Genomic DNA, 26,948 nt, shown 5'->3' with positions numbered 1-26,948 from the left:
CGCTGCCCAGGCAGTTTTTCCCTCCCTAAATTCAATTAGATGCCATAAGGGGTCAACCTCATTATAGCCACGGCTCCTCTGGGATGGGCAGGGGGCTGTAGCCTCTCCCTCCCATAGGATCAGAACACAGCCCTATAAATAGTAATTCAATGTTAAAAGGAGCAGCTTTGAAGGACACGATCACACCAGTCGGTCCCAGCTGCCTCCCATTAGAGGCAGCAGTGTGAATACAGCCCCCTGGGGCAGCTTGGGCCCCAGAGCACTCAATGGGCTGGGGGCACTGCTGGACAGGCACACAGAGCAGCTGTGGGACCACAGAATTCGTCACCAACAGCACTGCATCGGGTGTACATCAGTGACAGCTTAGGCCAACACACAGCTTGGTTGGCTCTAAACGAAAATGCTGAAGGTTTGGGGCCTGGAAAGGGAAAGCTCTCCGAAGCAGGGCAGGGTGAAGCACAAGCAGTGCAGGAGGATGTGATGCTTCTCCACAGCCTGGGGACCACAGGGGGGATCAGAGCCGCCCACTCTCCTCTCCCCGCCATGCACTTCCACTGCTTTCGGAGCACACCAGCACAAAGCAGGGCTGGAGTTGGTTAATTAAAACAGCTGGGGAGCAGAGGAAGATGCAGCTTCCATCAGCAGAGGGGAAAAGGGCAGCGCCAAGCCCAGGGAACCCGGCAGGAACCCACACCAGAGGGCAATGCTGTGCAGAACCATCGGTGGGAGCCTGGAAATGCTCCCTGTGAGGACAAACGCCCGCCTGTCTGCACTCAGCAACAGCAGAGATAGAGGGGAAAGCTCAGCTCAGGGCAGAGCCTCAAGGAGGGTCGTGCTGCAGAGTGCACTCGGTATCACAGCTTGGACAAGGAGTGCACATGGCAGAGCAGCAGCTCACTGTGCTCTCTGAAGCACATCTCTGCAACCTGCTGTCAGTGGAAGGGGAGAAGGGAAAAGGGAAAGATGGACTCAAGCGCAAGTGAGCCTGATACACAAAGCAGGAGTGAAATCAGGTGTTCTCTAAAAATCTGAAGTTTATTCATTAGAATTCAGTGAAAGGAACATTCAGTTTTAAACACAGTCAGTACATTAAAAAGTCGAGAGGATGAGTAGCAATGAGACCAGAACAAAACAGAACAGCCCCGAACCTGGCACATGGCAGGGCACAGGGCAGCACACAGCCGGGCCAGACGGGGCTCCCTGCACAGCCGCAATGGGGACAGAGGGGCAGAGCTGGGGCAGCGCTGCTTCCTTAGAACCCTGGGGCTCCCCTCAGTTCCCACGTGCTGCCTGCACTGCGGGCCCCGGGATCAGCTGCCAGGAGAACCCCGACAGCGTCCCTGTTTGTTAAGAGCTGCTGAATTAAAAGACACAAAAACCCGTGCAGAGCCAAACGTCTCAGCCTGGAGCTGCCACCTCTGCTGGTGTTGGTTCGGGGGGGGGAAGAAGGGACGAATCTGCTTTCAGCTTTTCAGCATTTCATTTTCTTTTTGCACGTGAGAGATGGGCATTGTTCTCTGCTCAGCTAATCGTCACGACCTTCTGCAGAGTTATGTCAGCCCTTACACCCCACACAGGGCTGCAAACTCTGCAGGGGCACCGAGTCAGGCAAACAAAGCAGCATATTCATTCCATTAAAAACAAAAAGATCCACATTAACTAGCGTTGGGTCTGAGCACACCCAGAGCTCTCCTTTTGGTTGTGACCCCGAAATTCAAGGCAGTGTTGTTCCAGATGTTTCCACATCACCCCACAGCAGCCAACAGCACCTCCTGCCCTGCAACGGCTGAAGGGGACTGAGGAGAGCCCGGTTTGGGACAACGTAATTGAAGCACACAGAAGGGAAAGCCCCAACTGAAATCCACACGGTTTGGGTGTTTGTTTAAAGACAACCAACAATACTTGCAGGGAAAAATCACCACGGTGCACAAATTCAGATTCAAAACAAAGCTAAGAAACAGCTGACAAGAGTGACAAACCAGGATCAGAAGAGACGTCCTGGCGGTGTCCACACAGAGCGCGCAGTGGCAGTGGATTGGCTTCTCATATCCAGAGCTGCTCCTTCAGATGACGCCAAACAGCGCTCTGCGTGGGGGTGTGGGGAGCATCGTGGGTCTCTTGCATTGCACAGGCAGTGGCAGCAGCAGTGACAGCAGTAAATTGCTGTTTCTCCATCAGAACTGTAAACCGCACCGTTTCGAAACACATAACGTACGTAAGGAAAAGAACAGTCCGTACAGTTTCCCCATGGATATAAAATGCAAAACTATACAAAAATAGATAAAATTGACCGTTTTCTTATGTGTATATAAAAAACAAACAAACAAAGTCCCCAAAACGCAATACAGAGCTACTTGGTAGGCTGACCTGGTCAGGGGTTGATGGGCAGCAAACAGCCACGACCCACCTCTCCAAGGCTTTCCCTGGATGCACTGAGCTCTGTGAGGTTTGGGGGGGTTCCTCCATACCTCAGCCAGACAAAGCTGCTCACCCCGAGCTGTACGCCTCATTTCTGTCTCCGTAGACCTCTTTTGCACAGGAATTACTGCTCTCAAGCTCAGGTTCCTTGGGAAAGTCCCTATTTTACCAGGTTAGAAGACAACGGCTTGAGCCAGAAACGAGAAGCTGCAGCCCTCAGCGAGCGGTCTGACTGCTTCCGGCTCCAACGTGGTCTCAGGACTCAGGTGGGAAATTCCTCCATCACATTTTTAGGAAAATCATGCTCATTATGAGGTCAGCATTGGTCAAAGAGCTCCAAGAGCTCAGAACCCATGAGGGTGTCCTCCCAGGCCCCTGCCCCGTACCGCAGAGCAGCCCTGGGATCCCACTCAGTGGGACAAAAACTTCCTCTAAGCACTCCCTGTGACACCAAATCCTCTCCTGTTTGGCTTCTACAAAGGCTGGCCACTAAGCATTCCCAGTCATCAATAAACAGCCTGGTAGGTCAAAGAAAGGATGAAGGACCCCCCTTAAAGCTTATCCTTTCATTCCAAGATGCACTGCTTCTGAAAATAGGTTAACACCACACAAGAATGAGTATTTTCCCCCTCTAGTGATGTGTTAATTTGGACGATGCAGCTGTGAGAAATCTCTCCCAAAGCCATACCGGGACAAGACCAAGACCCAGGAGCTTGTATTTGGCACTAGAACTGTAGTCCCTTTGTAACTCCCTACTAGAAAAAGCATTGTGGGAAGATCAGGTCCTACCTATTCCATAGCAGACAGGTATTATAGAAGCAGGAATACATTAGGTACTGAAATCCAACCTATGGCAGTGACAATTTAAAGACTGGGTTAGTATATTGAAAATTCTTATTTCTTTGGGTTAGTGGGGCAGAATACTCCAATAATCCAATAAATTATTTTTAAAATGCTTTTAGGTACCTCATTTTAAAATCAACAGATACTTGATTCCTTTAGTTCAACTCAAATTAACAGGAGAAACCTTTGGTATAAAGTCAGATTATCAAGTCTTGGCTGTATTGCTTTCACACGTCAGAGTCTAGGAACTGTTGTCCAATAAGTCTTCCCACTACGTACCTACAACCAAAATAATTATTACTACAGACATGCATTTGCAACTGAACATTCATTTTAGCACTGAGACACTTTCATCCTTCACCAGAACTTTGGCAAAGGCTGCATCGTATACAAACAAAGCACTGCGCAAAACCCCTTTGAGCCACAAGATGCCTTTGGTGACACGCTAAAATGAGATAACTGTTAAAAATTCCTTTAAGAGGCCACTGCGGAGGCCAAGTGATTCCAGTGAGCACCTGTTTGTGCTGTGACATCTCTGGTGTTGCTAATGGTAACTACGGGATCCTTTCTTAGGGATCGGCACTGAGTTGCAGAAGAGCTCGGCTGGGATGCTGGGATCCAAAGCTGAGCTCACTCTGAGCAAGAGGGAGTTAGGAGCATTTGTAAGGGGATACTCGTGGCATAAACACTGAAAAATGAAGGTTTAATCCCAAGGACACACAGATGGGTCTGCTCAAGCCTCAGAAATCCGTTCAGAAAACAAGTAAACAAACAACAACATACATGTAAAGTGGAGCTGCCAATAAGGAATTCTGGCTTTGCCTTTCCCTGTTCCTCCATGGACATACAAGGATGGGATGGTAAGAAGCCTCATCTCAAGAAGAAATAGTAGGACCCGTTTTGCTCAGGAAAACAAAACAGAAAAGCTCTTCATGCCTTGGTACCCTACAACTAGAGCAATACCAGGGAGCTGCCCACGTTTCCAACTGCAGCCACATGTGTACCTGGGCTGCAGGTGTGGGCAGCAGGCAGTGAGCTGCCCTGGGGCAGGACTCAGCTCCAAACCAGCGCTGAGTAGAGAAGGGCATCACTGCACCACTTCCAGTAATTTATTTAATGTTACAACCTCTGCTGCAAAGAGAAGCAGCAAACAGGCAACTCGGGAAAAAGAACACCTAATTCCTCAGTAACTGAATTACAATCAGTTGGACAGAAGTAGGAAGAAGTTTTGTAAGCCACAGAAAGGGACTCAGAATATCCCAAGTTGGAAGGGGTCCCTACAGATCATCAAGTCAGACTCCTGGCTCCACAGAGGACCACCCAAAAATCAGACCTGTGTCTGAGAGCACTGCCCAGACACTTGCTGAACTCCTGTAGCTCTCAACCATGCCAACCGCCTTCTTGGTGCTCTGCCTCTCTTCTGAAGAGCCTGTAACCGCCCATCACAGCACACCAGCCACAGGACTCTTCCCTCTGGGTTTTGCTTACACCAATGATGTAGTAGCTCTGGGACTGAGCCAAGGCTTCTAACTCTCCTTGCTTGTTCCTTACACGATGTGTGTTGGTGTAGATGCATTTCAGATGCGCTTCATCATACCCAGCACCTCATGGAGCAGAATGAAGGATGACAGTAGCATGCAACCCCTCCGACTGTGGCGTGCCACCCCACGGTTCATCACGAGTGATGTGGGTGCACTTGAGCTGTGCTATTGGGCTTCTCCCCTCAACTTCAACACTGCCAGCCTGCACTACCAGAAGCAGGTAATAACCGGAGGGCTGTACCAGACCAGGGAGCTTCCTGGTGATGTCCATGACCCAGGCCCCAGGCTGGCAGCAGACTTCCTTGTGGGAGAGGGTCTGGTCAGCATATTGGGTCCTCAGTTTCCCTCAGAACAGAGTCCCCTATGACAATCACCCTTATTCTGTTCCTGGCAAAGGCAGTTTTGGGGTTTCTGGGTGACTGACTCACTCTACAGAACCTCCTGGATAGGTGCTCACCAACATCCTCATCTGCCTCTCAAGTTCCAGAGCTATGTACCTATTGTGCAACAGCACCTGGGAAGGCAAGGTAGGCTGGGGGGCGGGTTTGCCAGCCACCCTGTGCAGGGACCTGTTTCCATTCCTCCCTGTCTCTTAGGTCCTCTCCTTCTGCCCGATGGCGAGAGGCTATGACATTGCGAAAGGTCCCCTGGCACAAGCCTCTGCTCGGAAGCTGATCAGCTCGAGGGAAGGTTTGGTTTAGAGACTAACGTGCTTCAGATCAACAAGGACACCGAGAACTTCTTCAGGAAAGATGTCAGCTCTGCTCTGCTATCCTCAAACAGGTGTTTCCAAGAGCTCCGATAACCTTCTCAGAACGTCGGTCTCCTACGCTTGTGTTCCTTCTCCACATTTGTTCAAAAGAGGAATTAAAAACAAGAGAATCAAAAGCCTGCAGCAATCTTCAGCATTTTTGTTCCCTCCAGTTAGTAGGAAGAAGTTGTGAAGCCTAATTTAGGCTGTGCTACATCCTGTATTCCAAGTAATAGAATACTTTCCTCATATGAGTTTATGTAAAGAAAATAAACACAAAATGTAAAACAAAAAACAACACAGCAACTTTACAGCTACAGGCCCAATGCTAATTTAGCTTATTTCACAGGAGTCGTACGCGTGCCCTTGGCCTGGGAGAGGCTGGGGATGAGGCACAAAGCATTGGAAAGGCTTCAGCTGAAAATTACACACCACGAAGACAGACCATGACAGAGAAAAGGGACTGATACTTTGTTCTTGAAAGGGAATCCATCAATAGAACATCTCTCTGCACGCTGTATTCTTGAGCAAATTAAAGCTTGAACTGGAAAACGTTATCAGCATGCACACAAAAACTCCTACTTTCCTTTTGGGCAGGAAAAAAACGTTACAGTGAAGTTCCCCTTGCAGCTGAATTGCCTCCTGTCCTTGCTCTCAAAATAACCCATGTCCTTCCTGTGCAGCTCCCCAGATCAAGATGGAAGACGTTAAAAGTTTGTCCAAAAAAAAACCAACCAAACAAGCATTTCACAGAGAGGAAGAAACCCAAATCCTTTTGAAAGCTTCCTCAGGACGTGCTCCCCTGGCTGCAGCCCTGCAGTGGAGACTCCAGGAACGTTCCCCACAGAACCCACTGCAGCCCGGCCCTGTGGTGAGAAACCCCAATGTGGGAGAAGCGACCGCTCACAACCAACTGGCACAGCGAGCGAGGTCACAGCGCAGCAATGCTCCTCACTCCTTCACAACTGCCAATTGCTCAGCTCCTTTTTTTTTTTTTTTTTTTTTTATGGGTGATGGTGCCCTTCATCTGCAGAGAACAAACCTGCCATACTAGAAATGGGTCCATTTCCAGATTTTATTCTAGCAGCAATGGGATTATGCACTGGGGCTGCTACCACATTTTGCATCGTGAATTGTGTTCGAGAGTGGTGGATCGCACTGGAAAAAAAACAAAAGTGCCTCAGTGTTAATCTATGAATCTAGGAGGTTGCTCTGCACCAAACCAGAGTACCCACAGCAGTGCAGAACGGTAGCAGCATGGAGACTATGTACTGCAGCTGCAAGAGGAGTTCATCTTTGTTGGCCCGGTTTGACATAAGTCACTCATTAGTGTTCACTTTCTTCCTCCCCCTCCCCTCCCTTCCCACCCCTTTCCCCACCTCCCAGCCACCCAGGAGAAGCTATTTGGCTCCCATTACATTCACTGCAGTGTTCAGGCAGCCGCTGGGCAGCACATTCCCCGGCGCAGCTCTTGCTTTCAGCAGCTCTTTGCTGGCACTCCCGTAGCGCTCTGCAAAGCAGGCTGAGCTTTTTAAGGTTTCGGTGTCATCGCTGTCGTGGCACTGCGGCATTCCTTGCGTGACGCCGACAGGTTTGCACTTGGCTGGTTTCTCTGGGGACTGGGCAAAGCTGATGCTCTGCGGTGGCTCTGGTTCCCCCAGTGGGAGCACACGTGCGAGCTTTTTGGCCGGGGCTTCTCCGTGATACCTGTATGACCCAGACGCCTCCTGGGGCTGCCTCGTGTCAGGCTGCAGAGGTAAGTTGGATGGCCTGACCAGGAGCCTGTTTGGCTCCGGATCTTGAGGCTGCCTCTCCAGAGTTTCTCTGGCACAGCTCCTTGACAGGGGAAAAAATGGGGGGTCTGCATCTGACCGCTCAGATGGCTCCCAGCTGCTCGGCATCCCAGCAGCTGGAGCAAAACCCCAGTGTTTGATCCCCCCAGGAGCCAGCTCGGCATCGTACTGAAGGTGCTGCAAGCCCGGCCAGCTCAGCACACCATTGGTCTCCCCACCTTCAGGAGCTGACAGTTCTGCCTCCTCTTTGCTCCTGCTCCTTCTCGCTCCATCTGAGTACTTTTTGTCCCATTTTGACCACAGCTGGCAAGGCTTAAGGCCGTTCTTGGAAACCTGCAAGTCCGCAAGTTCAAACTCCAGGCTCTCCGTGTCAAGTGACCTGCTCCTCCTGTTAAGGGAGAGCGGTGCTGGCATGGCAGGGCTGAGCCCGTGCAGATGCAGGTGCCGGGGCAGGCTGGCAACCCCCCAGTTACAGCTCTGGAAGGAGCCCTGGGGGTACCCCAGGAACATTCTCTCGTCACATTCAGCAAATGACTCCTTCTGCACGTAGCTCTCATCGAAGGCCTCGAAGGAGGCAGCCATGTCCTCATCCGCATTCATCTCGAGGTGCTGTTCGCACTCCCCTTCCCCTTCCTGCTCCACATCGACAATGTCAAACGTGACCATGGTGGGAAGGACGGGGAGGTTCTGAGTGAAGGAAGAGCCAGAGTCGGAGCTGCCCAGGCTTTCCGACAGGCTGGAGAAGAGGGTCCCACTGCTGGTGAACTCCACCAGAGCTTGTGAGAAGCTCATGGCGTGCTCAGGTTCACACTCACTGTCAGCCTGAGGCTCTCTGCCGGCAGCCTCCACCCCACTGTGGTGCTCGCTCTGCAAGCAGCCCTCATGCTCCAGGGGTCTGCGGCTGGGGAACATCCCCGGTTTGGCCAAGGCTGCACTGCCATGGAGGGACCCCCCAAACAATGCACAGTCTGGGTCAGAATCGAACCCTGGGTTGTTCTTCATGAGCTGAATAAGGCAACTTCCTTGGGCTTTTTGGCTGTTGTAACAGTTCTCTGGACATAAAGGCCCTGGAAAATCACTCCACTCTGGATTTTCAGCTCTAGCCACCAAAATCCCACCATTCACACTCCTGTTTAGAGCTTGAGAGGCAATCTGCTCACTACCAAGGCAACTCTGACTTTTGCCAATCAAGTTGGCTGCTCTAGTATTACATTCAACGTGCTGCTTTTCCCTGGGACACTTCTCTTTGCTGGGAACATCAAGTCGTTTCAAGCCTGGTTCCCTCTGCAGCTCCCAAAACAGCAGCTCTTTCTGAATGGCAGCTAGCCGCTCTTCTTCCGTTTCCATAACCCCCCTCTTCTGATCCATCATCTGGATCAAGCTCTTCTCAGGAGGGAGGCAGAAGTCCAAGAAGTAGCTGAAGATCTCTGGATGAGAGACTTTGCTCTCAAACAGGGATTGCTCCCCATGAGAGGGGCTCATGAGTGTATCATCGGGCTCGTAAAACTCATAAAGTGCATCGCCACTGTAGCTGTCTCTGGGAAGACGGTCCTTCTTGATCTCACAAAGTCCATCCCCAGTCTCATCCTCTGGTCCTGGTGTGGTGGAGTCATAATATCCCTCATCACTATTAGGTGCGGACTCTTGCTGGTCACTCTGTGGTGTCAGGATTTCGACCCCATCCACTGCCCCACTAGCATAGGGGTGGACCTCCCCCTCATGCAAACCACATGTCTCCAACTTGCTACTCACTGCCTGCAGTTCGGGACTGCTCACAACTGGAGGCAGCGGGGCTTCGTAGCTCCTGCCCTCTTCAGCGGTGCTGTCCCATATCTGCTGGAGGTACTCCTCCTCAGACATGGCCATTTCCTCCCCACCTCCCTGGTAGGTGACGAGGCATGGGCTCCGTTTAGCAGTGTCTCGGCTGCGCTCCACAGAGATCGTGCTCTCAGCAATGCTGAGGATGTCAGGCTCGGCAATGATGTCTCCGCACCCTGTGAGGGAATCAAAGCTCTTCAGGGATGTGACGTCTCCAAAGAGGAGACTCAGCTGGTCCCCAGAATGTAATGAGGGAGGGTCATTGTCTGCTAAGTCTGGATGAAGGGCCACAGGGAGGTGGCTGTAGTTGGACTCTGTGTAGACAACAGCATCGACCTCTGATTTTGCATCCAGATCATCCTTGCCCCCAGGCACTGCTACCACATCGCCTTCACAGCTGCCCTTATCAGCCTGGAGCCAGTCTGGCTCAGCAGCCTCCCCAAAGTCAGCTACTGTGCGCACCAAGCAGTTATCCTCTGAGCTCCCTGGGCAGGCTGCAGCAAGAGGGACAGATCCAGGTCCTCCTTCCTCCACAGCTCCAGGGGTTTCCGCTTTTGTGCCCTGAGCTTTGCTGGTCTCCTCTGAATCCCCAGGCCACTCAGAGAGCTCTGTTTTCTCACACTCAGCAACCTTGCTCTTACGGTGACGCCGGATGCTGTTCAGAAGCCCCTTAAGGCCTTTTTTCGGTCTGGGGAAGGATGACTTGTCTCCATTGGGCTTCTTCTCATAGCCCTCAATACTCCCTGGAGGAGAGCCATCCTGCCTGCCAAAATCAAACTTGACGCTGGTGTCTATGGCCACGTGAACACTTTGGGAACTTGGCAGCAGGCAAGGATGAGAATCCCTGCTCCCATCTGAAGGGCTTTCCAACTGCACTCCACTACCCTCATCATATGCAGTGCCGCTGATCCCATCGTGGGTCTTACTTTTACTGAGCCCCTTTTTAGAAGCTCCTTTCCCCTGGCCTTTGTTTCTGCTGCTGAAGAAACTTGGCAGTGTACATATACTCCTCTTCCCTCCAAATAGCTTGAAAGCAGTTTTCTTCAGCTTGCCAGAGGGTGCCTGGGGCTGCTGCTGCTCTGCAGCCGTGGCTGAGGCATCACTCCGCTGGGACAGCCGCTCAACGTTCTCCTCTGGCTGCTGCTCACCGCCCTTGCACTGCCTGCATGCTGCAGACTGCGACTGGGTCCTGGCAGCCTCCTCCGTGCAGCCTGTTTCCATGGCAGCTGCTCGATTCGCGTGTTTCTAGCTGGAAACAATGGTGGCAGAGTCTCCTTTCAGGCATAGGAACCGAAGCATCGTGGCTGATCTAAAGCAAAAAGAAAGGAGAGAGAGATAAGGAGACAGCAGTGGGTGTCCCATAGGTGTAACAAGGCAAAGTGCTGTATCACCACCTGCAACTACAGCCACAAAAACCTCCAACCTGTTAGAACTCTGCATGAAGACATCACGGTACGGAATTCTCTGGAACCCACCTGTAGCCATGTGGCAACGGCACCACATCACAGGGACAGGCAGACCTGAGCCCCGAGTTACCTCATTCAGCCTCTGACCTTTGTCAAAGGCACAATGAGGTTCTGCTCTGTTAACAACTGCCCTTCAGCACAGAAAACACGGGCACCCCCAAACGGTAGAGGGACTGAGACACTCCAAACTCTGCTTCCAGCCCTCACAAACATAGCACCAAACAACGGGAAGCATCTGGACAGTCAAGCCGGGGAGCAGCCCTTATGGCAACTGTGCATCCAGCAAAAGCAGCCATTTACCATATTTTGTTTCCATCACTAGATTTCAATTGTTTGCAGAATCATCTGTCAAGCAAGATAAAACTGCATTAAAAATACTTATTATAAACCACCCTGATCAGATTATCTCAGAAGCAGAGAGAGGTAGGTTTTCAGTTTCATCCTGGATTGATGTTAATAGCAGGAGAAATAAAAGAGTAATATTTCTTTTCCAGAATTGAGATTGGAGAAAATAAATCCAGTGAGAATTGTAATGCACTGCTGAGCTGCAATACCTGAGGCTTAGCTCTGATCAGCCCAAGGCCAGGAAAGCTTCCCACAGAGCTTGCCCAGAGATCTCAATGAAAAACACACCCAAATGATGGCCTTCAGCTCCTATAACTCAACAGCCAACCCATGATGTGAGGTTTGCTCTCCAGCTTTGGGAACCTGTGCAAGAGTAGCACAGCATTTATTTGCCTCTATAATTAATGATAAACCTGGTGTTCACCCGCCTCGCTAAAACAAGCAGCTTGGGAAAACAGATGGAGGACGCAACCATGCTCCGAACGCTGCACGCAGACCTGTCCTCCTGCCTGCAGTGGGGGCACAGAGCCCCAGCACAGCTGGATCCCCAGCTCACTGCTCCCAGGGGCTGTGCCCGTGCCTGACGTTTCTGTTGGCTGCTCGAGCCCTGCGGGTACAGAGCCAGCTGGAGGTAAGAGAGAGCAAGGCGTAAGTGGAATTCAGGCCTGCTGAATATAACCGTGCCGTGGATGAGTGTCTGACACAATTCCCTGACAGCAGCCAGCAGGATGCTCAGCTGGGACCTTGCTGCATGAACCCGAGCCTTGGAACAGCTCTGGCTCTCACCTGGGAGGCTGGAGACAAGGGGATGTATTTACAGCCATTGCTGATAGAGGTGGATTCAACCACGTTACACATCCCTGACAGCACAGTCTGCCCTTTTTCTGAGGCTTCCAGAGCCTCCCCAGAGCATCCCAGGGGCCAAACAGTGCTTATCTAGCTCTGACAAATAGCACTTCTGCACTCTCGGGCAGATCCAAAGCCTTTCTGGGGTGACTCCAGGATTCTTCTGGAACCCCCCCAAAAGCCTCTCTAGAGAGACCTGTTTAGATAGGATCAATAGAAAACAGTATGTAAACATCTGAGTACGTGAATTGCTAAAGTAGTAGAAAAATGAAATAGGAGCAAGACTTCAATTTGAAAATAAGCTCTCTCTGGCTCCACATCAGCACTGGCATCAGTAGATGCTCACTGCTGTGACCACACAGCTATTTATGGATGCCAGAACAATAAAGTCACCAAGGGCAAACACCACTATTGATGGAATGCAAAAACGGGGTCAGAAACAAACCTACAAATCACAACAGTAAAAGACAGCACTTCACCTGTGCCCAGCTCCCTGAGGCAGCCAGGGGGGATGAGGTAGATCTGCTTACACTTGGGGTGACGCAGCTTTCCGCTCTAGCCATAGGTAGAAGCAGGGCACGACCAAGACCGCCATTGGAGCAGACAGCTGCTGCCAACAGGCTGACCTGGGCCAGAGCTTGGGGCTCTGTTAGTGTGCAACTGTGACAAAGCACCTCTGCCAACAAGCTGTCCTTCTCCAGCAGCGAGTGCTGAGCACCACATCCCCTCCTCCAGCACATCCAGGGCGCTGAGGATGTGTTCAAGGAGTGTTACAACAAATCTCTCAGAAACAGTTTGAATTTTGAGTGGTCCTGTGTGGAGCCAGGAGTTGAACTCGATAGCAACTATTGATTTCTGCCTACTTGGATCCTACTGTGCTGCTATGTTCTATACTAGGGACAACTTCCATCCTCCCCAGCACCAGCTAAAGCAGAGGCCTGCTTTGTCCTCAGCTGGGATCTCGAGACTTTCAAGAGCATCCATGAAAAGGCACAACCATCTCAGCATTCAACAAAAATAGAAATGAGGTGGAGGACGAGAGTCTCACAGCCCACACCTAAAAGACCTGGGAAAAGGTCCCTGTTTTATCCCATAAAGCCACCACGGGCCTTAGGCAGCTCATCAAGCCTTTCTCCTTCATGCAGACTGACACTGCCTACAGTAAGCAGACTGCTAAATCCCTTCTTTGTGCTGCACCAGAGATTAGCTGGTATGAGTGACCAATGGCCATCAATGGACTCACCCAACTCTTCCCTGGCTGCGTGACTTTCAGCAGGGCCAGAGCCTCCCGGAATCCCCTGGTGACCCCTAATGCAGAGCACAGCACATCACTACTCTCATCCATGCTGCGGACGGCCCTACACCACACACCCATTCCCTGCTCTGCAGAAGGGCTGCACAGCTGGGCTCACAAATCCGCTCAGACCCTGACAACTGCCATGAAAATGTCTGACTGCAAAGAAACACCACGACATTATCCAGCTGCTGCTTTCTATTCCTCCACATCAGAACAGAGACCTTCCAGAAGAGCAAGAAGCACCGAACCCAAGCGTAACAGAACAGTACCCTCTCCTGCAGCTCTCATGTGGGCAGGTGGGAGCACACGGGCAGTACAGCTGTCAGAATGAGAGGCGGACACTCGAGCGTGATCAATTAATTCTCACAGGCATCAGCAAAGACAAGCTACGATCAATTAATTCTCAGCAAGGAACCAGGCATGTCATCCTGATGCTACAAATGGGAGACTGGGCATTAAATTAAGGGACTTACCCAACTCACAGGGGAGCTTCTGTCTTGTCGCCTGGATTAGGATGCAGAAGCAGTCACAGCAAGAGCACGGATTTCTGTAATCCGGGATAACCGCCCAAATGCTGGTTGGAGGGCTGGTGTCAGATGAAGCATCCCCTCTCCCTAACTCACAGGTTGCTCTTGTCTTTAAACCAGTCTGGGAAGTGCTGGGAGTGTGCGCTCCTGACAGCAGCCTCCTCCAGCAGGCCACATGTCATACACCATGACACCCGGGTTCTTTCGCCCTCCTCTCTGAGGAATGGCATGGTTACCCCACGCTGGAAATGCAACAATGTGCAGAGCAAAGCTGGCTGCAGTGCCACAAGGGCTGCGTCCCACAGGACACCCAGCAGGGCTGCACGCCTCACCAACAGCAGGCCACACCGGCCGGGTCCCAGTTCTGAATGGGAACGAGCCCCATCTGTCTCACTGCCCGTACAATGGTGCAGAGTGATGGAGACAAAGGCACAGAGAAGCACACGAAGCCCCGCACGGCAGGAGGTGTCTGGCACCAGTCAGGGCAGTGGGTGGGAGAACCAGAGGGAGCCACGGCTGACACAGCGCAGCAGCATGGCAGGATGCACACATGCTCCCGACATCTTCAGGTAGCGTGGAGCGTTTAAGCAGCAGTTCATCACACTCTGAACACACATACAGACAAAAGAGATCCTTCCACCATCCTCAGAAGGGTCTCAGCTGAGGTGCAGGGAACTCACGGTGACACTGCAGTGGGATAGGTACATCCCCAGGGACAGTCTCCCTCCCGCTGCAGCTGTGCAATCCCTCCCCACTGACCCCACGCTCCTCCACAGCCCACACGGGAGCATCTCCTCAGAGCACCCTGAGCCTGCCCCAGAAGTCAAGAGCCCTGAGAATCGGAAACCATCTTCCATTTTCCAATGTAGTTTTATCCGTGGCCATTTTACACATCCTTTATCTTACACATTACGTGTTGCTTTTTCCTTCTACAGCATTCAACCCACAGCATCCTCATCCCTACCCGCAGTTCTCATTCCCTGGGCCAAGCGAACCCTCCAAGCTCTCCCCACACAACACGCTCTGAGCTCCCTGAGCCATCCCACGGCCTTCCCCCACGCAACAACAGAAATCAAAGCCTCTGCAAACAGAGGCAGCAAAAAAATGCACGCGGTGCCCTGAAGCCCCGAGCACACAGAGCACAGCCCTGCACCACCAGAACAGCACGGCTCAACTCCTTCTGTGAGCCACCCCAGGAAACTTCGCTCCACCTCATTTCTCCAAGCATTGCTTACAAACAAGCAGCAGTCCCTTCCAGGACACTCCTGCATATTCATGCCATTAATTCCTCAGTTTACAGAGGGATGTTATTGCAGCTGTCAATACCAACAGGCACGGAACTGCTAAAACGCGCTGCCGCTATCCTCAAATAAACTGTTGCACTAACGATTTCTGTTACAGTACAAACAGCATGCGACAGAGACCGTTTAGTTGGAAAGCCGCACGTTAATGTCATTCTGTCTCAGAAACAAAGACAACTCGAGCACTTCAAAGTTTCAATCCCGAGGCCCGATTTAGCAGAAGCTTTATAGTTGTAAAACTCCTTCACTGAGAGCTGTGATTTTCTTCAGTTGTTTCTCGCTGCAATAATTACACCGACGCGCAGCACCACGTGGGCAGATGTGTGTGTGCCTGGAGCAGTGCTGCTTGTCCCCGGCCGTTCCTCCTGGTGTGACCACATCCATACTTACAGAATAGAATCATAGAACCACTCAGGTTGGAAAAGACCTTAAAGATCATCGAGTCCAACCACGACCTAACCATGCTACCCTAAATAACAACCCTCCGCTAAATCACGTCCCTGAGCACCACATCCAAATGAGACAAGCTGGGTCCTCTGGTGAGCAAACAGCTCCAGCTTAAGTGGACACAACGCACTTACATGTGTGGCAGGGGCCTGTTTTTAAGGGGAGAGATGGGCAGCGTGCCATTCACCACCAACTTCGGCTTTCCCCCCACTCAGAGTTTCCATCTCCCCTTTTGTAAAAGAAAATCATTTTGCGTTTCGTTATGTTCTGCCACCAGGCCAATGGGTTTGGAGCACACTGACAGGTACAGAGAGAGACATGCTAGTGGGCAAACGTTGCTGAGCACACCTCTGCTCCAGCCCCAAGCTGCCACGGACTACACTCAGCAGCAGAGCAAGAAGACAACGGCTGAGCAGCACTCAAACCACACAGAACACACCAGAGACGCTACCAAATCAGCAGCCCCCTCAGTTCACTACGACCTCACCTTGCTGCAGGACTTCAGCCCCACCAAAGCTGACCCACACTACCACAGCGACGGAGGCTCAGCAGAGCTGGGGATGAGCCGGGAGCACGGTGCCTTTCCCTCGCACAGCCTCCACCGAGATCACAGCCGCCACAACTGCGAGTAGTAACCACATGAAAAAAAACACACGAGTGAACGCTTTTACAAGATGAGTGTAAGTTTAACAGCTCCGCCTAAGGAGCTCACAACGCCTCCATTAAGGCTGCTATTGAATTAGAAGGCAGAGCCCTCCCACGGAGGCATTCCTGCGCCTCTCCCGCTCCAGCCCGGCTGTCTGGGAGCCTCGCTCTGCACACACTCCATCCCTGCTGCTCTCCGTCACCTCATGGCGCCCAGCGTTCAGCTTCTGGGTGTGAAAGACAGAAGCCTGGTGAGAAAGATGCCAATAAACTGAAGGAAAGGAGGTGCTTCCAACAAAAACACAAAGCCACCCGGTTTCTGGAGGAAGGCCCTTTGGCTTCGGCGGTTTGTCATTAACGGAACACCAGCACTGCTCAGCAGCTCCAACACAAACCAAACCTAAGATGCAATTATTTCAACCTTACAAAAAGCCACGTGACAGGTCAGTTTCCTATCCGTGGCTCATGGATACCTGTTTTTCCCAAGACAGGGCACCGGCACTGCATCCACAGGGACACACTGGATGGGGAGGAGAAAGACAGCCAAGAATGCAGGTCCACATCTGACAACACAGCGCACCCCGCTGCAAAGCCCTCATCCAAACTCTTTCTGAGGACCTCAGAAAACCCACGGGGTCGTCCACCCCTCTCAGCAGGGAATCCCACAGCCATTCCTCGATGTGCCACCGCCTCTGGGAGCCCTTCAGCAGGCTCGGCTCTGCAGGAGGATGGAAAGATGGAAGGACGGGGGCACGCAGCGCCCTGGAAAAGCCGGGCCTGTTGTGCCGTGTTCTCCATGAGCTGCCCGTGGAAGCGGAAAGGCGAGGATAGGAGCGCGGCAGCTCCCGGCGGGGCTCGCCGAGCCCAGCAGCAGCACCGCCCGGTCCAGCCCTGCTCAGCAGCGGACCCCGGTGCAGCCCCACCTCAGCCCCCCTCCCACGGGCACGCCGTCCCCGCGCACCCGGGACGCTACTGCCCGCCCCGCAGCCCCAGGCCGAGCAGCTCTGGGTCCCGCCGCCACGCCGGGCTGCAGCCAGGCCCCGGGCGCCGCGCTGCGGGAAGCACTGTGGAGCGACCGGCGGGGCAGAACGCCGAGCGCGGGCGGGGGTGGGGGGGGTCGAAGCGGCTCCGCTCGCCGTTGGAGCCCGGGGCCGCGCCGAGGCCCGCCCGCCGCCACAAAGGCCGCCACGCCGCGCTCCGGCCGCACTTACCGGCGCGCTGGGCCGCGGTCAGAGCTCGGCGGAGGCACGGCGCGGTGCGGTACGGCCCTGCCCGCCGCCGGGAGGGACGGGGCGGCGCCAGCGAGAGCGGCGGGGCCGGGCGTGGCGGCGGGGCCGGGCCGTGACGGGGCGGGCGGGCTCCTGTGACACGGCGGGGGCGGGGAGAAAGGCCGCTCCCCCTCAGAGCCGAGGCTCCGTGGCGGCCCGGCCGCGGCAGCGCCTCGCCCTCGGCTGAGCCACCGCGAACCAGAAACGTAAGGAGATGCCTCAGAAAGTGAGAAAGGCAGAAGGGGCGGGCGGAGCAGCTGGTGCAGCGCCTGCTGCTCGCAGCACCGCAGGCTCCAGCACCGCTCCTGATCACAAAAGGTCCGGTAATTAATAAAGATGTGCAGCTGGCATGAGGGCCACCAGCTGGTACTTGTTCGGTGTGATTACTGTGAAAATGACGTTTTTCGCCCATTCAAATATTCAATTTCATTCCGGGTGAGCGGGGCGCTCATTATGACACTCATTATCTGCCCGTGCCTGGCCAAGGAGTGGGGGGAAGGGAGGGGGCATCCCCCATCTTCCCAGCCCCACACAGACTGCAGGCACAGCTCAGCCGCTATGGAAACCCCACAGCAAAGGCTCGGCTGTGCTCCCCTTCCTACAGCCCCAAAACGAAGAGAGCTTTCTTACCCCACCACGCACGCACAAGTGGTTGGGTGGAGGACAAAGTGACACCTGTATGAGTCCAGCCCCTTTCAGGATGGTTTGGGGATCCAACATCAGGATCTAAGCCCTCAATTTAAAATCCTGGATGGAAATAAGGACTAGAACAAGAGTAGTACAAGAGTTACCTGCACGTGCTCAGCTGCAGAGCCAGCGGGTGCTCCTGGATAGAGCTTGAAGATCATGCAGCCGTATCAGCCTTTGCAAAGGAAACAAACTTTGCTCTTCTACTCATAACACTGGAGATGAATTAGTGCTGGACAAGCCCTTGGAGGGTTCCCACACGCTGCAAGCTAACCTCAGGCCCTTGAGAGGAAGGCCTGGTGCTGCTCAGGGCAGCCTACAGAGTGGAAGAATCACCCCCGTGAAGTCCCCATGACATTACACTTCCCAGGATGTCAGGGCATTTCAGAGTGAAATAATAAAGTTCACAACACCAGCTGGGTGCCCAACACAGTACATGCAGCAGAACAGAGAGCTACAGAACTATTGCCTTGGCGGTGGAGGGCATCTGCCATGGGGATCTGTTGCTGCTGGGGCTCCCACGGGTGAGCAGGCTGGTAGAGCAATGACTTCTTGTGGTGTTTAATCCTCCCTTGAGAAGAGGCTGCTTTACGTTGACTGGAGGAGAGCAAGACCCATCACATCAGGCAGCTCCATTCCACCACCAACATGCAATCACTCCCCACACCACAGAGTGATTTCCAAAGCACCGTTCAGCTAATTTGAAAAACGCCAAGCTTTAGGGACCTGGATGCTTCCCCTGAGAGACTTCCTGCAGCCTAATGGACATTTACAAATAGACTTCACAACCTTTGAAATGCAGAATGTACCTGTGCAGAGCTGATGCCACACTGACATTTTGCAGGAGCTTAATAGTGACCAGGAGTCTGAACCAAAGCGAATGGCCCACTCTGCCAAGGGTGTTTGGAAACACACACTCTTCCCTTTGCCTCCATTTTGACTGCAATGCTGGAGGGAAAGAACTAGCAGTTAGCAGAGTATATCCCCGAGGAAGGCAGCCCAGGCTTAACAGTCACTTCCAGATGACATGGGCTGGGCTTCTAGTCTCTTCCACGATCAGTTTAACAATACTTTACCAAACAGATCACAATAGTTTAATAAAAATATTAGCGTACATTTTTAATTAAAAAAAATCCTGCACAGTCATAGGCACTCAGCCAAGAGAGATGCTTCAGCCCTCAGCAGTAACATGAATCACTTTTAGTAAAAGTAAAATGATATTTAATGATACTCCTTGAGCAGAGAAGTGGGATTTGAGACTTCAGGGATTTTTGCCTGGGAACACAAACTGCAGCCTCTGCCTGAGTCACCTACAAGCATTGCCACTGGGCAACAGCACTTGTGTTTACCCGACGTCAGGGCATGGCATGGGTGCAGGGGAAGTGACAGCCACATCTAGGTAGCATTAGGGCACGTGAATGCGGCTGAAACAGCCTCCTGCGGCTCTCACCAGGCTGCACAACCAAGGAAGTACCTTAGAAGTACCTCTCTGGGAAATGGGTCTTATACACAGCTGAGGCGATGCTGTGAGGAACAACCTGCAGCTTTGCTCAGATCCTGCTCTGCCATCACTCTGATATGCCTGATGCACAGCAGGAGCTGAAGGCTCCTGGTTTTCTCTCCTGCTTCTCTTACCATCTTTCCATACAGGTTTCAGAGACACTTTGCAAGCAAAAAGACTTCTTAACCACAAATTCACATCTGTTTTGTGTTGTGCAACAGCAACGTCAGAGGAGCTTTTAATTCAGGCACTGGGCATATTTCTGGGTGTCTTCCATAGTGTGTCCCCGCTAAGGCTGATGTTGGAGGTAGCTCACCAGCACTGGTGGAATGTCCAGCTCTCTGAGGGCATGTGCACAGCCAGCCTGCTTCAGGATGTGCCTCACCACCAGCCTAGATTGAGACATCAGGGATTTGGGATGAGCTGTGGAAAGAAAAGGAAGGAAAAACAAAACCATCACTGCAGACCTTCGGGACACACAACCCCACTTCTCCTCCAGCTTGTGCAGTGTCAGCAAAGGGAGAACTGATGCACCTAAACCAAGTGTCTTTGCTGGGGCTCACAGTTGGCCACAGGGTATTTTCATGGGAGTGGGATATAAAAAAAGAAATTTTGCTGATTTATACTGAAATAAGTGGAGTTTTCCTGGACTTAGCCAGCACAGGAAAGATGATGGTAAGCAGCAGAAAGGAGAAGAATGGAGAAAAGCAGTATTTAACCCCACAGATTTATGTTAAACAGGTATACCAGCCTGTGGAAATACCCATGTGCTCCAGATCAGCACCAGTGGCAGTGAGAACACTCATTTAAAGTAGCTTCATGAAATTGCTATAAACAGCAGACATTGAGTGAGGTGAATCCAACTGGGAGGACAACCACATAAACGTAACCAGCCGCTGCACCAACTCACTCCAGAGACCTTCAGTAAGGCAGCCTGTCTCCAACAACAGCCAGCAGTAGAAACTGCTGATCTTTGGCGGATATTACAAACAAGTCCTTCCATGATGCTCCCTCCTAAATTTCAGCAATTTCTTTTGGGAGTTCTGTGAGGCACCGTGTATCTGAGCTATCATGTTTCATGACCAGTGCTGGACCTGTTCTCTGCAAATTTGTTACTCCTCATCCTTAGCATGCTCCGTATTGAAGCCTTTTATTGCTACAACTGTGAAAACCACTGTCACTGGGGGAAGGTAGGAATAAGTGTTCAGAGTAAAAGAATGATAATATTCAAGAGTTTAAAGACCAGAGAGACTCATTCTCTCACATGAAGCTGCAAAGAGGGTCAAAGCTTGCAAGAAAACCTTGCTTAGGCTGAGCTCTCCCCTCTCTAAGGGGAAGCAGAAATAAAGTGAAGGGTGATCTGAAGCAACTTGCCCCCAAATAAGCCCTGGGGCCGCGCACACAGATTACCTCTTGCCTGCAACAGCAGCTCTAGGCCCTCGCTACCAGGTGCTATCTTCTTGATGTTTGGCAAATACACATTGGCTCCAAAGTCAAGAAGCAGCTTGATGAACTCACGCCGGCAGCTGTGCCTCAGGCAGATCTCCAGCAGAGTCTTGGGCTCCTTGATGCGCGCAATCATCCTCTCATCAGTGCAGTTGTAGTTGGGATCGGCACCATAGAGCAGCAGCAACCTAAAGCATTCCAGGTGCCCATAGACAGCCGCGAGGTAAAGCGGACCGGAACAAGCAGTGGAGTTGGCAGCCCACTCAGGCACCCTTGCTTGGACATTGGTCTCGGCACCATGTTCCAGGAGCTGCTGCAGAATCTCAACGTTCCCATCCCTAGCTGCCGTCAGCAGTGGTGAGCAATTGTTGTAGATGCTGCCAGAGGGACCAGCTCCTGCCTCCAGCAGCGCTTTCACGCACTCCAATCGGCCATTACTGACTGCTGTGAAGAGAGGGGTTTGTGCCTTCACGTCCAGGCTGTCCACCTCCGCCCCATGAGACAGGAGGACCTCCAGGCTCCTGAGGTGGCCCTTGGAGGCGGCCAGGTGCAGTGGGGTGCTGGGAACACCCCAGCCACTCCTGCTGTTGATGACTCTCTTGTACCTGTCTTGGTGCAAGAGCTTGTCAAGAGTTTGGTAATCATCCTCAGACACCGCTTGGTTCAGCTCCTCACTTTCTCCATTATCTTCATCTTCTCTGGGTTGGAGCATGGAGAAAATCTTATTGATGTCCATTAAGCTCATTTTTTTTGTCTGTCTTCTGAGTACCACTTTCATTGTAAGCAGCAAAACCTGATGTCTATGAGACAACAACAAGGGTGAGAACCAGTTCCCTCTGACACCACCCTCCCCTTTTCATTACTATCTGTTACACATTTAAGGAAGATTCTGAAAAAAAAAACACATCTATTACACTTCTGACATGCATACCCTGCTGGCTGCATGGGTGAAAAAATCCATGCTGGTGAAGCATCAGTGAAAAAAGGCTGAAGACATCTCTGTAGCACTCAGGTGGGCCACCTCCCCTTAGAATGCTGCAATCAGCAATGTGCCAAAACAGATGAATTTGGTGTTGAAGATCAAAGGCTGCATGGGTGAACTCGGAGATCTTCTCATTTAAACCACTTAGCGCATTAGTTTACAGCTTTACTGCTGCCCCCAGAGGTGATAAAGGGTATGGGACCACTCATGGGGTACTCAAACCCAGATCTCAGGAAGGCTTCTGTATGGCCAGACTTTTGTGAGCATTCTGCACCCAGCTGGTGAATAAAACTCCCCCCTTTCCTACAACCCTCAGAAACCTCCCCATCCAGCTGAGCCTCGTAAGTACCTGAGGAAAGACCACATGGAGAAACAGAATTTATTCCGCTTCATATTGAGCAGCACTCTGCAAATAGCTTCACCTGTGGCTGCATTTCTGAATATACTGAAACGTATGGAATACTGAGATGATCCAGGAGATGACAGCATTACTGGATTTTGCTCAAGAGCACACACAAACAAGCACTCAATTTTTACACACAGTTGAGTTTTAAAGGGATTGAATTTCAAAATAGGATTCCAGAATAGCAGATGAAGTTAATGTGAATATGGCTGTGTTAAGGATTTTTAGTATTGCACTTCCTTAAACTGTCAACGTTCCAGTTCAGCACAGTGAACGCTCTCCTGCCTGCTCCAGCACAAGGAGCAGGGCTGCAGGATGGACTGAGGATTTTCCATCAGCCATGCAAGGAGAAAGGAGAGGGGCACCTGAGGGTGTTACACCCAAGCCAGGCCCAAAGCCTGGGGATTTGCAGGGCCCATCCCTATGGCAGGGTGGCACCAGCACAGAAGGATGCAATGGAAATGCTGCCCGCCAAGGACAGAAGAGTTTTTCATGGCATTGCAGCCCTGCAGTAGCTCAGGTTTCCTACAGGAGAGGCTCCATCTCCCCCACCTTGACACAGCAGAGAGCTGCACTGAGCAATTAGCCTTGTTCTGCAAAAGTGCATCTGCTGGTAGCAAGGAAAAGCCACAGGAGATGTGTCCCACATCAGCCTTTGATGGAGAGGAGCGGTGAGCTCAGAGAGCTCCCTGGTGCCAAGTCACCTCAGCAGCTCTATTTTTGGGTTAAGTAGAGCAAGTTTGATAGCAGCTGATGAAGGCAAAGCTCTGTTGAACTACCACCTGTTAAATTAATCCAATTCATTTCTGTGGAAATAAGTGGAAGTATACATTACTGTTATTCATTAGACACACTAATACCAAGCTTTGAAGTCACCCGACCAACACTGCTAATAGTGTGTGGGGAGGGGTAGTTTGAGGACCTGGGGCATTAGGATTATTAGTCCTGATCCAAAGAGACAAAACCAGAGCTGTCACTTCTTGAGCTAAAGGAAATCATTCACCACCTGTGGACCCAGAAAAGAGGTTGCGGCTAAAGTGGAAAGAGACAAAAAGAACAGAGTTCATACTCACACTTTTCAAGTTCTGGCTATCAAATTACCTCCAATTAGCCCAAGCTGCCCATGCATTGTTATGCTATTGCCTTACCTCTGCGAGGCAAGTGATGCTCACAACCAAGACAGGCAAAGCAGACGTGGTCCCATGAAGAATTCTTCCTTGGTTTAAATAAAAAAAAGGGAGGGGGAAGAGAAAGAGAGGCTCTTGCTCTGTCAGGGATGGACATCCACTCTGTGCAACTGGAAGGGCGCAGGCTGTCAAGCTCACAGCTGAAATGCCACCACAGGGAGCAGGGCCAGGGAGCCTGGGCTAAATTTAGCCCCCACAAGCATTTATCTTCCCACTTCCATTCTTGGAAAGTTCCCACTGGGTAAATATAGAGAGGGGCAGCAAGGGGGGAGATTCAGACAGGTGCAGGAGGTTGCTTGAGCGGGGGTATTTGCTCCAACCAGACACAAACTTAATTTGCTTCACTTTGCTTCACTTTGCTTCATTTGTTTCCTTGCTGAAATTGCAGGGAACTACTCAGTTTTGAGTTCCTGCTGTGACCCAGCCCAGCAGGCAGTACCTTGCCAGGACAGCCCATTGTAGCACTGCCTTCCACAGTATGCCGGTTGCTGCCCATTGTCCAAATGCACTCTCCTCTTCACACCATGAGTGCCTTTTCCACTTTCAGAGCAATAAGATGACCAAGCTCCCCTCTCATCTAAAATCTGCAAAAAGAAGTCACTTATTTGGTTCTATAAAATTATGCGGTATAAGTGCATAGAAAGGCAGAAAACTTTGCAGGGACAAACAAAACAAGGGGGAAGGAGCGTGTGGGCTGTCTTATCAAAAGCTGTCAGCTGGTGAGTGTAATCTTATTTTACCCAGTTCCCCCTCAACCTTTTCCAAACTTCTCAGCAGTGGAGCAGGAGTGGTCTGATGGTTTGAAGCAGCACTATCAGTAGTACAAGATAAGAAAGAAACCAAATTACCCAGCGGAGAAATCTCCACTACTGCAAGGACTAAAATCAGAGGACTCGGGAAAGTATTTTTCAATTCCCCTCCACCACTCTCTGGTGAGTTTGTAGCTGCACTGTGAGAAGTGTGAAGAGCAAGAAAATGTTAAATAAAAATAGACTTTAAACTTTTGGCTTACTTGTAGTTTTCCTCTCTCCAAATACACTTAATATATACTGTTACTTCAAAAAGGTCCTTCTCCTGAAGTCAAGACTGTGAATGAAATTGAGAAGAAATGGGATAAACATCATGACAAAAGCTGGGAGTTAAGGGTTTGTTCAATATCAAGAAGCTGCAATCACAGCTAGGATTCTGCGGTCAGAGAAGGCAGCCCTGACTCTAAAGCCATTCAACAGAACACGGAAATAGAAGCAGAAGTTAAAAAGGCAGAGACTATAAAGGAGGAAAAAAAAGATACAGATAACAAAATCAATATACCTTGAAAAATATGAAACGTGGGAAATTGTAAGGGAATTTAGACATGAAAGGAAAACCCTTGAATGGAAAAATTTAATGATAAATTGCATATTCTTTTGTTGCTGCTGCTTGCAACCAAGAAATCTTAGAAACAAGACCAACTTTTTCAGCAAGGAGCAGTGATAAATAAACCCCATACTAACAAAGCAAATAGTCTGAAGTACTTGCTGAATAAATCCACCATTCAACTGGACAAGAGCAAATTGAAATATTCATTATGCTCCCTTAACAGCTGAAGAGCCACGTTAAATAGAATCTCGCATGAATATTTCAACCAGTAGCTTCAGATAAGCACCAAACGGGAGCTTGAGAGGTGACTGATAAGTCAGACCTGTTCCTGTTAAGCTTCCTAATGCTTCAAACTCTGGGGAAGGCTGAGAAGTCAGGTCATGAAGGACCCTCCTATCTGAACACCAAGGGGGCTCCCCACCAGGCTGTGCCACCTGACACATGCTCCAGGAAAAGACATTCCTGTGTCAGCTGTCCATTAATTGGGGAAGAATTAAAGGACAGGTGTGCATTTAACGTTAATCAAGGAGGTGGTTTGGAAGATCAATCCTGTTCAATGAAATTGTTCTCAGAAAGATTATAGTTATTAACACAGCTGAAAAAAAGTTAATGAGCTTTCTGACTTAACACTGCAAAGCATTCAGATTTAATATTTTAGCACTAAATCGTACCGAATAAATAACTTTACAGGGATTAGGGATTTACGGGCAGCCCTCAAGGTCTGAAACGAGCATTTATTGCGTGGGGATATTTCTGACTCCTCTCTTGCACTGTAAATCACTGCAAAACAGAACACAAGAGCCAATTCAAACATGGGTTTAGTCCCGCGCCCATTAAAATACCTGCTTGCAGCTTCCTGGCACTTACAGCTGTCTGCTCTGCGGGTCACTCCCTTAGAAGTGGCTCTGGTGACAGTCCCCAGCAGCACTGAGATTCAGGTTTTAGCCACGAGAGGGCACGAACACCTGCACACACCCTGCACTGCTCCCACATGCACGACAGCTGCCAGGGCGAGCTTCGGCATTTACAGTCTAAAGGATGCATTAACATACAAAATGTGTAGTTACAACCTCAGTGAGCTCAGATGAGCTCACTGAACCGAAGGAGGAACCATGAAACTCGTTATTCCTCCTCCATGAGCTATAATTCCTTAAAGAACTTGAGCCACGGAAGTCTGGTGGCGCTGACAGCTGCTCCCTGCGTTCCCTTCCTTTCCATGCTTTTTTCCCTTCCAGGCACCCTGTCCTTTTTAAATCCACTGAAGCCAGCAGCTATTAACTGATGCCAGAATATGAACCTTAAGGACCTGGAATACAGAGCCCAAACTCAGCATGTACCCACGCTTAAGCAAGCTGATCTGTGTAACACCAATCTTCCACATAAATCTGCTCATCTCAGAATTGTCCATTCAATGTGCTTCAGGCTGGTAATGTTTAGAAGTTATCCATGAGAGAAGCGGAAGGCATCTATTTTTGTTTTGCAGTACTAAAATACACTGGGTTTAACTCCAAAGCCTTGGGACAAAGTAAAACCCTTGTAAACTCTGAGCCATGCCATCCCCCAAACCATCTCAGCCCTGAGGTCACAAACCATATACTCACTAGAACTGCAGAGTTCTGTGACTATTCAGAAAAAGCACAGCAGATAGCAGCAGTCACCTCTCAGCTGTGCACCACTTCTCTGACCTGCAGGAACTGCCACGTTTACTACCAACAGCTTTTAAAAACAAAACCAATAATAAAAAAGCCACAAACAGCAAGAGGAAGTGCTCAGTTCTGAAGTGACATGTGAAAGGAACACAGGCACTCCCTGCTTCTCCACCTCCTCCCCTTTGTCAGGTAAGCTCTATCAATGTCTTGTCTGTTGAGCTGCTCTAAGTAGTGAGGATGACTGAGACAAGAGCAGCACCTGCAAGCTTTGGATAGACATAGTGGACTTCTCCCCCTTCCCAAATTAGTGTTACCTATATAATTTTTAAAATCAATTCCTACTCACACTGTATTTGTTGCTCCTCTCTCCCATGGCTGAACAAGCTCCCAAATCTATTTTATTCCTGGGGGGGGGGGGAAGGAAAGGG

General features: G+C 50.9%; 2 protein-coding genes across 6 annotated transcripts; both read right to left on the bottom strand.

The window, feature by feature from the left end:
- Positions 1-1,016: 1,016 nt before the first annotated feature.
- Positions 1,017-17,327, bottom strand: AMER1 (APC membrane recruitment protein 1). Of its 4 annotated transcripts, XM_040699334.2 has the most exons (4): positions 17,250-17,327; positions 15,881-16,015; positions 6,972-10,473; positions 1,017-6,711 (listed from the first exon to the last, which is right to left on the bottom strand). In XM_040699334.2, the coding sequence occupies exons 3-4, from the start codon at positions 10,383-10,385 to the stop codon at positions 6,649-6,651; spliced, it is 3,477 nt and encodes a 1,158-aa protein (XP_040555268.1). In that variant the 5' UTR covers positions 10,386-10,473; positions 15,881-16,015; positions 17,250-17,327; the 3' UTR covers positions 1,017-6,648. The 4 variants fall into 4 exon arrangements, with proteins under 4 accessions (XP_040555268.1, XP_040555269.1, XP_015134060.2 ...); XM_040699335.2 differs by lacking the exon at positions 15,881-16,015 and having other exon boundaries at positions 16,512-17,327; XM_015278574.4 differs by lacking the exon at positions 15,881-16,015.
- A 1,737-nt stretch (positions 17,328-19,064) lies between these two features.
- On the bottom strand, positions 19,065-23,634 carry ASB12 (ankyrin repeat and SOCS box containing 12). 2 transcript variants are annotated; one of them, XM_040698846.2, is made up of 4 exons: positions 23,474-23,618; positions 21,872-21,975; positions 20,905-21,740; positions 19,065-19,917 (listed from the first exon to the last, which is right to left on the bottom strand). In XM_040698846.2, the coding sequence occupies exons 2-4, from the start codon at positions 21,883-21,885 to the stop codon at positions 19,784-19,786; spliced, it is 984 nt and encodes a 327-aa protein (XP_040554780.1). In that variant the 5' UTR covers positions 21,886-21,975; positions 23,474-23,618; the 3' UTR covers positions 19,065-19,783.
- Positions 23,635-26,948: the final 3,314 nt, after the last annotated feature.

The sequence above is a fragment of the Gallus gallus genome, chromosome 4 (genome assembly GCF_016699485.2).
Source record: "Gallus gallus isolate bGalGal1 chromosome 4, bGalGal1.mat.broiler.GRCg7b, whole genome shotgun sequence".
Taxonomy (NCBI): Eukaryota; Metazoa; Chordata; class Aves; order Galliformes; family Phasianidae; genus Gallus; species Gallus gallus.
This window is presented reverse-complemented; position numbering and strand designations above follow the sequence as displayed.